The sequence below is a fragment of the Aythya ferina genome, assembly GCF_964211825.1.
Source record: "Aythya ferina genome assembly, chromosome: 21".
In the NCBI taxonomy this organism is placed as follows: Eukaryota; Metazoa; Chordata; class Aves; order Anseriformes; family Anatidae; genus Aythya; species Aythya ferina.
In genome coordinates, this window is record NC_140319.1 from 3996137 (window position 1) to 4008112 (window position 11976).

At 50.8% G+C, this 11976-nt stretch overlaps 1 protein-coding gene across 8 annotated transcripts in view; it reads left to right on the top strand.

Moving 5' to 3' along the window:
• CASZ1 (castor zinc finger 1) overlaps nt 1-6556 on the top strand; it is a 254650-nt gene extending 248094 nt beyond the window's left edge. For all 8 annotated transcript variants that reach the window (XM_084494867.1, XM_084494866.1, XM_084494869.1 and 5 more), the window contains one exon: nt 437-6556. In XM_084494867.1, coding sequence (XP_084350993.1) covers nt 437-1692 — 1256 coding nt within the window. In that variant the 3' untranslated portion in view covers nt 1693-6556. The remainder of the gene's footprint in view (nt 1-436) is intronic.
• Nucleotides 6557-11976: the final 5420 nt, after the last annotated feature.

An 11976-nucleotide genomic window follows, 5' to 3' on the forward strand; every position in this document is an offset into this window, starting at 1 on the left:
TGCCAGTTTTTAGACTACTTACACTCATTCACCACTTGAACCCCAGTGAACTCCGGTAAAACACCTCGGTCCTTGGTCTGGACCAATGTAAACTCTGCATTAAAGTCTGATTTAAGAGGAAAACAGGACTAGAGAAAACTAAGAAGCAGGAGAAAGTGAGAGTTGCAAAACAGAGAAGGAGCAGCTAGTACTGGGACTAAGCTAAATGAGAAAGGCAGTTAGAGGCAAGGTGGATGTGCTGAAAATTGAGGGAAGCGATGGGCAGCGGGCACCAGCCACCCATGGGCGCAGAGCTGAGGCTCCCTTAGAGCCTGCGAAGCTGCTGGGTGGGAGCAGTTGCAGCTGTGCCTTGGCAGGTACAGAGCTTGCCAGGACGGTTAGGGGATGAGGAGAGCCCTGCCTGTCAGCAACGCCACTCTTCGCTTTCTCTCCTCAGGGAATACCATCACTATGCCAACTGCCTCGGGGGCCAAAAAGCGTTTTTGGATTATTGAGGACATGTCCCCGTTTGGCAAGCGCCGCAAGACTGCATCTTCACGCAAAATGCTGGATGAAGGGATGATGCTGGAGGGATTCCGGCGCTACGACCTCTACGAGGACTGCAAGGACTCGAGCTGCCAATTCTCTCTCAAGGTTACCCACTACCACTGCACGCGGGAGAATTGCGGCTACAAGTTCTGCGGCCGTACCCACATGTACAAGCACGCCCAGCACCACGATCGCGTTGACAACCTGGTATTGGATGACTTCAAGCGCTTCAAGTCTTCACTGAGCTGCAACTTCCCAGACTGTCAGTTCTCTGGCAATAGCACACACTTCCACTGTCTGCGCTGCGGCTTCCGCTGCACTGACAGCACCAAGGTGACAGCCCACCGCAAGCACCACGGCAAGCAGGACGTCATCAGCGCTGCTGGCTTCTGCCAGTTCAGCTCAAGCGTGGACTGCGAGGTGCCTGACTGCAAGTACAAACTCAAGTGCTCCCACTTCCACTGCACCTACCCTGGCTGCAAACACACGGTGGTGGGCATGTCCCAGATGGACTCGCACAAGCGCAAACACGAGAAGCAGGAGCGAGGGGAGCTGCCTGCCATCTCGCCCGGCCCCGAGGGCCTCGCCCACTCCACTCTCGAGTATGACATCCAGAACTCTTCCATCAACCTGGACAGTTCCCTCAACCTCAGCACTGACAACAACAGCTCCCTCTTCTTCCTGCAGAACGCGGCAGGCGTGGGCCTCAATGATTCCCTGGACCTCAGCAAGAAGCAGTCGGAAGCCACTGAGGGTCCGTCCCCGAGCAGGGCCGGGACCACCCCTCAGGAGAGGGGGGCAGCGGCGTCTGGCTCCGGCGATGTGGAGGACGAGGATGACTCTTCCCAAGAGGACGAAGAGGATGACGAGGAGGAGATGAACGAAGAAGAGGAGGATGATGAAGAGGAGGATGACGATGACGACGACGAGGAGGATGATGAAGAGGAAGATCTGAACACAGATTCTGAAGAATCGCTGCCCGACCCTGAGGGCCTGGCCACTAAAGATGATGGGGAACCAGAGGAGGCCGCTTCTTCCACAGACCATGGCGATGCTTCCAGGCCACAGGGCGAGCCAGCCCCAGCCCTTACTCCAGCCTCAACTCCTGCTCCGGCTCCAGCTGCTGCCCCAGCCTCTACCGTTGCTCCAGCAGCTTCTCCTTAATCTTAGAGACAACAGCAGCAGTGGTTTGGTTTTGCTCTTACACAGAATTACTAAGAGGACCCCATATGAGGCAAGAACAAAGATTGGGATGGCAAATGAAAAACAAACTCCGTGGCACACGCACGAGAGAGAGGAAGGAAGGAAACCCATAATCCACAGGCCCCATAAGAGACAGGTTCGCAGCGGGACTGGTGCTGCATCACTTCGTTCTGCAGATCACAGAACACGGGGGCAGGACGCAGCCAAAAAATACCCTTTTATACAGACACGGACCTCGAGGGTACCAGCTGCTTCTCCTTGCCCCCCGAATGGTGCGTTGGGCCTGCGCCCATCTGGGGACCCTTTGTTATAGGTGGGGTTCTATCCCCCCCGTTTTTCTTTCTGGGTTTTATTTTTCCATGTTTTCAGTTGTACGATATTAATAATAATCTCCACTTCTTGGAGGGGGGTGGGTGGGAACAACAGGTAATGAATTTTAGAAATATATATTTGTGTGTGTGTCTCTTCTATATATATAATGTACACACACACACACATATATAACATGCAAGGAATTGGTGTCACAAAGACGACTAGCTCAGCTTTTGCCAGTGGGAAGGAGGGGGTGAGGGGTGCGCTCTCTCCCCCCCCCTTTCTCCCTCTCTCTCTCTCCTTTCTCCAGCATTAAATGGATGGCATCAGACAGCAAGGGTGGGAGTGGGTATTTATTGTCACATAAATGAGAACGCATTAATGAATGAGCAGGGGTGGGAATGGGACACTCCTCTGTTCTTCCAGATCCTTTTTACTATTAATGATAATAATTTTGAATGCTATTTATATTGTAAAACTTTCTCTGTCTGCAGCTGTAGGGCACCTCTCCCCATCCCTGCTGCTCTGCCTGTAGGGATTCAGCTGAAGTAACTCGGGAAGGGCGCAGCGGGCAGATAAAGGGTTTGTCACACTGGAGGACTGGGGTTAATCTCCCATCCAGTTCCATCTCATCCCGACCCCCAGGTGCCTCCCCTCCACGGAGGGCGAGGCGTTTTTGTGGTGCTTCAGTATCCCCATCTCAGGAGGACTCGGTTGAGTCAGGAGGTTGTGAGCTGGCACGCTGTGCCGCGGCGCAGCACGAGGAGCGCCGTTATCGCAGGAGAGCGTCCCAGCCGTTAAAGCAGCCTTGCCAATACTACTTGCTCGCTGACCCGCGCAGTCGCACCATGACAGGTATGTCCCCACACCCCCAAGCCCTCCTCCCCGGCCTTTCATCGGGGACGGACAAGTCTGGCTTTCTGCATGGACTGAAATGTAGCTCTGGTGACTTCTGGGAGAAGGTGAAGGCGCCACTGCGGAGGGAGGAGAAGGCAGGCAGGCGGTCAGGGTCCCCCCGCGGGACGTTCTGCTCCGCCTGGGGTCTCCTTTGCTCAGCACTAAGCAGGGGCTGTTCTGCAGCACCTGCGGAGCTATTGGCCCAGGCATGGGGTTTGCAGCCACAAAACACGAGGCTGCTGCAGCCTACGTGGCCCAGAGAGATGGGGGAGATGCCAGCTGAGGCCAGGATGTAGTCCAGCTAAAAAAAATTAATGCATTTCTGGGTCCACGCTGATAAATTTTGCCAGGTAGGGCTAATAGCTTGGGCACTGCACGAGCAAATGGATTACCACGTTGGGACCTGCCACCTCCAGAAGCTTGGGCTTTCCCCTGGTTACAAGGCACTTCCCTGCTCTCTTTTCCTAGCCCAGTCTGGGAACACACACTACAGGAGGCTGCCCAGGACTCTGACAGGTGAGACAGTAGCTGTTTGACCCCAAATCCTCACCTGAGTCTGAGAAAGAGGGCTTGTCTACATAAACACAGGCTCCAGAAGGACTAGCTGTATGAATTAGTTCTGATAATAGCTATTTCAGTGCCAGTTTGTAAGTATACCAGCCTAGCAAAAGGTTCCTTGTGTCTGAAGTTTGTCCCCTTTTTTTGTTGTTGTTTAAATCTAGTTATTTTTTTTCCGATGACATGCAGCCCCCCCTCCAAGAGCACTTCAGCTCCAAGGGATCCCCATAATTTGTTTCCACCCTGAACAGAAAAAAGCCTCGAGGAGTTTAGGTTGCCTTTTTTTTATTATTATTATTATTTCCCTAAGGAACTGGTGCAGATCAGGTCTGATTTATAAACAAGCAGATCAGCTGCGTAAATGTGGGGACAGAATGCTCAGATAATGTTTCAAAAAGAAAGGCAAAAAAAAAAATATTAAGAAGTTGTACAGTATTTTTCCTGTAAAGGTTATTCCTATATATAGAACAAAAGAGAGACAACCCATGCCAGGGGGACGAGGGGGGGTCACCTGCCTTCTGGACAGCCCTTAGATACGGTTAATTGTGTGCAATTTTTATTCTCTTTTATTATTTTTTTTTTTAATTTAGTGTTTGTTTGTAGGGGGTGGCAGGGGAGGGGGGCCTTAAGTCTATGTTTTGAGGCTGACTTCACACTCCTAGCACTGACCGGAGCTGCACGATTCCGAATTTTAACTTGAATTTTGTAGAGATGAAACAAATGAAAACAAAGCAAATGAAATATTGTTATTACTAGTTTGTAGTTTATTTAATACTTTGGAGTTCTTTTCCTCTATCAGTTATTTGTGTGGCTTTTATTTTTATAGGGTTTCATTTTTGTTTGTTTGTTTTTGTTTTGTTTGGTATATCCCCTGCCCTCAGTTGTGTGTTTTCTAGCACAACCCGATTCTTGAATATAAGGAAGCTCTCGTTCCTGGGGCCGAGTGAGGGAACGAGGGCCTGGAATTTATAGAACTGGGATGGGGTAAAAAAAAATATCCTAATTTTACCAGCATTTGCTGCAGGTTCTGTACTTGTACATGTTTCCCATACTCAACTACCCAGATACCGAGGTGATGGGCTCCAGGAGGCACCCTCGGCTGTAACACACGCCCCATCTTGCCGAGTAGTTGTTTTTTACTCTGTACCACTGAAACCACCCTGATGGATGGCACTGACTTTTGGGGGGGGACAGGACCGAGCCCACGGCCTTCGGCACCGCATCCTGCAGGCGTTAGGTGAAACCCACCCGTGAGCGCTGTCAGCAGGGTGTGCGGGGCAGCCCGGTGGCGGTGCCACGGCCGGGGCTCACCTCGGCCACTCGGTAGCACTCAGGACAGAGGGGGCCACGTCCCTGCTGCCACCGGCTGGGAACCTGCACCCAGGCACGGCACCTGAACCTCTGCCCCAGCCCCATCGCAGCAGTGGCCACGCAGCGCGTTGCTGCGGGACGGTGTGGGAAGCAGCAGGGTGTGGAGGAGAGGGGCAGAGGGTGCTGGTGGCTGGAGCTGGACGATGGCATCGTCCCAGAGGCAGCTTGAGGCAGGTGTGGTCAGCGCCACCGGGCCGGGATCCGTGCTGACACGGGGCCGTTCCGCACGTGCCAGAGGGGCCTGTGTTTATCTATGCACACCATTTTCTCCCCCAAGGCACCCTACTTCTCCCCGACGTCTCAGCCTTTCTCCCAGTCCTTTCTCACCTCCTCTCCAGGAGCTGGCACAGGGTATGAGATTTCTCTCCCAGCAGGTTATTGCTAAACTCGGTGCCCGTGTGGGGCCGACCCCAGAGGGCCAGGGTCCTCCAGGTTCCCTGGCAGGGCCGTGGCCACGCTGCCCTCGCAGCCAGAGCCGGCAGCGGGCTCGTCCCACCCCCGGTGCACTTCTTGTCCTACCTTCTCCAAGCCTTGTTTCTGTAAAGCTCTTACTACGTCTATATTTGCAACAACAACAACAAAGTCAAAGTTAAACCCGTCTTTTTATTCTGCCATGTTAAGGCTTTAATTCAGCAAAACTCTTAAGCACATGCCTTCCTATCCGGCAGAGATTTAAGCCCATGCTTAAGTGCTTTTCTGAACAAAGGCCCCAACAGCACAAAGATCCCTATGACAGCAAGGTGGTTTCCACTTCAAGCTATCATATCAACAGGACTGTTAATACAATGCTATTGAAATAAGTGCTTAAAGACTGACCAGAGAAAGAGAGAGAGATTCAACGAACTGTATGAGGAGGGGGAAAGAGGAGAGAGGAAACGGAACTGTTCTGTCCAAAACAAAATGAAAAACAAACAAAATAAACCTTGAGATGGACCCTCCTGATTCTGCTACCATTCACTGCTGAAGAGCAAAAAATGAAATAAAATAAAAACTATTGACTAGATTGTTCATTCTAGCCACAAACTCAACTGGATTAAAGTCTGCGTGGAAGGAATTTTGTAAAGAAAAAAAAAAAGTAAAAAATTTTTTTCCAATGTAGCAAAAAAAAAAAAACTTTAAAAAAAAGAAAAAAAAAAGAAAAAAAAAGACAAAGAGGGAGAATTCTAGCCTTTTGTAATATCCATATTGCACACTAGGACTATAAGCCATTGCTAGCTCATTTTGAATTTTAAATGTGTAATTTTTTTGTTTTGTTGTTGTTTTATTTTTTTCTTTCCGTGGGGGAGGGGGGAAATAAATGCTTGAACCACCAATGCTCTTTTTAATGTTTTATAAATATGTATGTGTATATATATAAATATAAAAATAATATGTATGCACATATATATGTGTGTGTGTATATATCTATATGTATATACATATATATAGATATATAGATATATATATAGGTTTTGAGACAAAAATGCAGAAAGTGAAAAAAAACACCCTAAACAGGATGGTGTGCTCTGATTTACTTGAATCTGGTCTCTTCAGCACCTGCGTTATTAAGAACTGAATATTTTTCCACTTGAATTTAGTGCTATTAGAAATTTAATATATGTGTTTTATTTATTTGATTTTTTTTTGCATGACTGATGCAAGGTTTGACATTTTCACTCAATAAAAACTGGAAAAAAAAAACAACAAAGTTTCAAGTGATCGAGTTGTCTTCTTGATTGAGGAGGTGTTTTATTTTTTGGACAGCTAACAAGTCTTGGAGCAGTTCAGGTCTTTTAAGGCACCACGGTCCCAGTAATGTCCCTGCACCCATTTTAACAGCCACTGTTTTAGCACCAGCACTATGGTGATAAGTGCAAAAAGAACAGGCTTCTCTTTTTACAGACTCTGGCTTCAAACTTTTTAAGCAGCCCTGCAGTTTTATTTGAAGTATTCATCAGGGCCCCTGATGGAAGCGATGCTAACACCTCTGTGATTTGCTAAACGGGGGCCTGAATTAGCTGCTTGCATTTTGACTTCTCTCTTCCCACGTTGGCCTCCAAACTCACGGTGGTGAGCTGGGATTCACAGTGGCACTGTGCCTGCTGTAACCCACTTGAAATGTTACAGTGACATTCAAAGCTCACTAAGTCAATACATGTTCGACTGTCACCCTAGCAAATAGAAACGGAGCATGAATGGAACATGCTGTCTGCATGGAAGGGGTGGGACTGCTAACTCCACTAATAAACACTAAAATGCAGTGCTGAAGCCATAATATTTTGATAGCACAAGAATACATAAATCTGCATGCCATACATCAGGATCTGAAAGAAAGCATTCCTACCTGGCCACTCCATAGCTTCCTCCTGCTGATGATACTCGTACGTGGCATGTGCAAAGTGAAGCAACTGCCCCTGGAGATGTGAAAGTCTTTTCCAGGCAAGAGGGTGTCCTTACATCCACAGTGCCACACAGCACCGCCGTGGTGCAGCCGATCCAGCAGTTGTGAGCACTGGCTGCAAAGGAACAAGAGATTAGATAAAAGCCCGGGCACTGGATGCAGCTTGTCCTCACCGTTCTCCTACCTGAGACTCGTGCCAGGCCTGGGCAGGGCCACACCAGCGGCCGTGCTCTGAGCGAGGCAGACGGGGACAGGCAGCAGATGCCAGGATTGCGCTCCCGGGAGGTTCTGCACCACGGGCGGGCGTTTGGGTGTCTGCAGCCAGCCCCTCGGCCTCCACGGCAGCCTCTGCAGGGCCAGACCTGCACCAAGAAGCTGGCCTGGCGGGGAACACTGCTCTGCTGCCTGCCCTGCCCTGTGCTATGGGGGTGAGGGGGCAAGGAGCAATGACAAAAGTCTTGTTTTACCCAAAGAAAGCCAAGAAACCCCCTCCTGCTTCATTCATCCCCCACCATTGCAGCAGCTGGGTGCCTGCGCCCCGTCCTCCCTGCCACCGGTCAGCCCAGGAGCAGCGAGCAGAGCTTGCCAAGCCTGACGCACTGGCAGCAGCTGCCTCCTTATTAGCTGAGAGGATTAGACTCCTCTCTCTTTCAAAGCCCCCTGGTCGCTCTGCTGCAGCTCCCAGCCATCCTGTTTTCAGATGTCATTATCTGAACACGCTCCTAATCCGACCTTGGAGCACAGAGGTTTGTTCTCACTGGAGCTCTGCCCACAGCACACGGGATATTTACATCACTGCCTTTCCGGGGGGGGGCACAACACGACTCACGGTTTGAAAGCTCCTGCTGGAACTTGCCTGCTCTCTGCGGAGCTCTCACTGCACTCCGTAAAGGAATGACTAAGTCGTGGGAGAAGCAGCGAGTTGAGCAAATCAAAGCCTCAACTACTGCATTTGTTCCAAGCCCTCCCAACTGTGACAGTGCAGCTCTGCAGCTCTGCATCCAGCCCCGGCGCTTGGGGAGCCTCAGGCAGGGAAGGCAAAGTGGCAGCGGGCACCTGGCGAGGCTGCTTGTTTGGAAGTCTGGACAAAAACTGGGCAGTTGCTGCTGTTACGTATTGATTACATCAAGCCTGTCCCTCTAACAGTGGTTTTGGAGTGCAGGTCCCTAGAGTTATGCACACATCCACAAAATTTACACTGCCTGATTTACACAAGGCACTCGGTACCACTTTTCAGCACACTACGGGCTTTGCGCAGCACCCACCAGCACAGGCACCCACAGAGGGAATATCCCTTGGCACCAGCCCAAATGTGCAGCTCAAGCAGAGGAGCCCTGCCTTCTCCTTTCCAGATGATTCATAGACTTTAAACCAATACAGGCAGCAAAAGTTCAATTGCCTCAAAGAAACAGCATTCAAAGTATGCTAGGACACAGAATAGGAGAGCAGATGGTTCTGCTGCTGCTTCCCATCACCCTGGTTTTTAGATGCCATTAGCATGCCTAGCCCAGTCTAAGCACACAGACCTGTCCTTGCTGGAGCCATACAGACTGATATGGACAGAAACAAAGACAACAGAATATCCGTGTTGGCCTAGAATAAGGGTAATGGCCACCCCGGTGCCTTAGAAAGATGATAATCACAATTTGTCCAACTACTTCTTACAGCTAGTCTAGCACGAGGGCAGCCAGCAGCAGGTGTGCAGAGCGGGTGCCCAGAGAAACCCCGCACAGCTTGCTCAGCTGAGCAGGGAATGCAGGAAAGCATGCCTGGCCGGGAGGATATTTACTCTGGTAGCACAATGCCTCCTACACCCTGGCAGAAGGAAATTCGGAATTCTGATGTTTGCTGGTACAGAGGAGAGGCAGCTTTATGACGCACAACACATACTGGGCACAACTTCCAGCTGGAAGGACCGAGGCTCAGCGCTGGCTTCCTGCAGCAGACTGACATTAAGAAAGGCTTGGAGACCTGCTAGGGAAATAGGGCAGTTAGATGAGCCCATCTTCATGCCTCTAGAGAATGAAATTTGGAAGGGAGGAGGATTTTAGCAGAGAAGGGTACTGGTGGAGTCCCTGGGTAGGAGGCTGCCTGGGGAGCCCAGCTTCACAAGAGTCCCCAGGGCAGGGCAGGGGATGTGCACACCTACTGATGGGGAAATGGGACCTGCCCCTGATCGGGGGGGGGGGGTCTGGAGGCTCCCAGCTCTCTTAGAAGACCAGCAAGAGTTATTCTAACACAGCCTCATCCCTGTGACAGGACAAGAGGCCAGAAATGGACGCTTTGACAAAACACAGACACAAAAGGAAAAAAAAATAAATCGCACAATGGAGAGGAAAAAAAGAATCGAGCCAACTTTTGGTACAGTCCATGTTGTTCAGGTATGGGAGCTAAGACAGAAAACAGCCATTAATAGATAACAAGTAGCTAATAGATAACAAATATCTTAATCTTCACCCAAAAAAAAAATACATATATATATTTTCATTGGGCATAGCAATGCAAAGCCTTTCCACGCAGTAAGGTTCTGCACCAACAATCCCACTACATGGTGCCCACAGATGGCATCAGCTGCTGGGGGCCCGGCTGAGATTTGCACCTCTGAGCTCTTGCACCCGGGCACAGCCCCGTGCTCTCAGAGCCACAGGTGCCTCCTTGAACGGCCACAGGAAGCCCTTCCACAGGGGAAGCTCTTGGGGAAAAGGGAGGAGAGGAGCCAAGCAAATTTCTCCCTCTTCCCTTCCCCCCCAGTTGCATTCCAGAGGCCTGAAGCTTTAAGACTTGACAATGAACTCTCACATCATCTTCAATGGGAATGTGAACTTTAAAGACTTCTCGGGCTCACACCTACTCCAAACAAAAAGCCAACAGGTAGCTGGGAATTTTTGAGTTTCACATATACACAAACATGCAAATGAATAAATGATTTCTGTCTTTCTCTACAAACCAAAGCCGAACTTGGCTTAATTTGACCAAACTGGGGAAGAGCGAGAGCATGCACAAACTATCTGCACACAAGACTTGCACACTTAGAGCAGTGGGTACAGGTTTGCACAGTGCTTGTGTGGGACAAGGGGAGTCTGCCAGTCTGGGTGAATGAAGCACACACCAGCTTGTGAAGGACCTGCACGGCTGCCATCTCTTACACCTGCTGTATTTTATGGGTATCTGTAAGCCAGCTGCTCTGTGGGTATGCATAGTTTCATGGCTTTTCCTGATCATGCAACTTTTTTTTTGTCTCACGTATCTAGAGAGAAAAAACAACATGTTAGGCTGTCCACTTCTAGCAGAGTACACAGGAGGCCTTGCACACAACTTCAGTGCCATGCACGACACCCGTAAGGAAAGGCACGATGCATCTTTGTGCTGTAGACACAATAGCTCAAATCCAACTCTCGGGCAGAGAGCCCTGCTCTTCGGGTCTCTGCTGCCCTGAACCAAGCTCACCAGTACCTGCAAGCCGCCAGCTCCTCACTCAGGAGGCAGCAGCCTCTCCCAAAGGGCTGAGGGCTGGCAAAGGGGGCAGAAAGGCACCGCTCAGCACCTGCAGCTCCAGCGGGTGGTGGAAGGGAGGACAAGTTCTTCGTGGTGGCCCTGGGGATGGAGGGGGGCTCCTGGCATCCCTACCACGTGTCCTGCTGCACGGGTCGGCGCTGGCTCAGCAGACGGGAGCGGGGCTGGGTGCTCTGGGCCCGGGTCCTGCTCTTGTCCCTGAAGTGCCCCAGCCCCATCCTGATGAGGAGGGGTGACCGATGGAGGCGGCTTCCCTCCTTCCTTTTGCTCTTTTTTGGCAGGGAAACTTTTAAACAAACAAATGAAGAAACACTGAGGATTTAAGTAAACAGACAAAGATTTATCTGACAGGCAGACTAAGGAGCCTTTCCCTGCCCCCTTCCCTTCCCACAGGGCTGGGTGCTGCCTCGTGCTCTCATTACCCACAGCTTCTGCCCCGTGCTCTTGCTGTCACCAGCGGTCCCTGGGACTCTCCTGTGATCCCAAGGCCAAGCTCTGCTGAGATACCAGAGCCCTACAGTCCCCAGCATCACTGAGGATAAAACAAAGCCAAGATCTGCACCCAAAGCAAGTCAGAGGGAACCAAGCTGGGTCGCCCAGCCACCAGGCACCGACCCTGCGAGCCCCATCCTGGCTGTGCACAGGGGACGGAGGGGAAGCAGCTCTGGCTGGTGGCCGGGCAGCAGCGTGTCCCCCTGCCTGTCCCCAAGGCTGTGATGGAGCCACCTGCACAGAGAGGGCTCCCCACAGCCAGCAGGGACCGGGGACATGCACGGTGTTCCTCTGCTGTAGGCGAGGGATCGGGCTCTGCCTCAGGATTTTAGAGCTGGGAACAAAAGGAGGCAAAACCCAGGTGTAACAGCGTGATGTTCCAGCTCCCAGCACCTAGCTCATTCTGGGGAATGGATCAGACTGCAAGCCCCAACCTCCCTTTCACACCCAAAACTTGTGTCTGCTGTGGTGGAAGAGTTGGTGTTACCAACTAACAGCACCTGCTGTTCGTGCTGTCTGAGGGCAGGGAGCAAAGAGCAGATCCTCCACGTCGGAAAGCTGCAGGAGTTCAGCACAGAGCCTTTTGTGCATGCACACGTCAGTTTAAGCTGCTTTAACTAAAGTAAACTGTTCAAGGAGATGGAAGGATGTCCACCCCAAAACTTGCTCTACTTTAATTAAATCGTTACAGAAATTAATTTTAAAGAGGTGTTGCTCTGGCT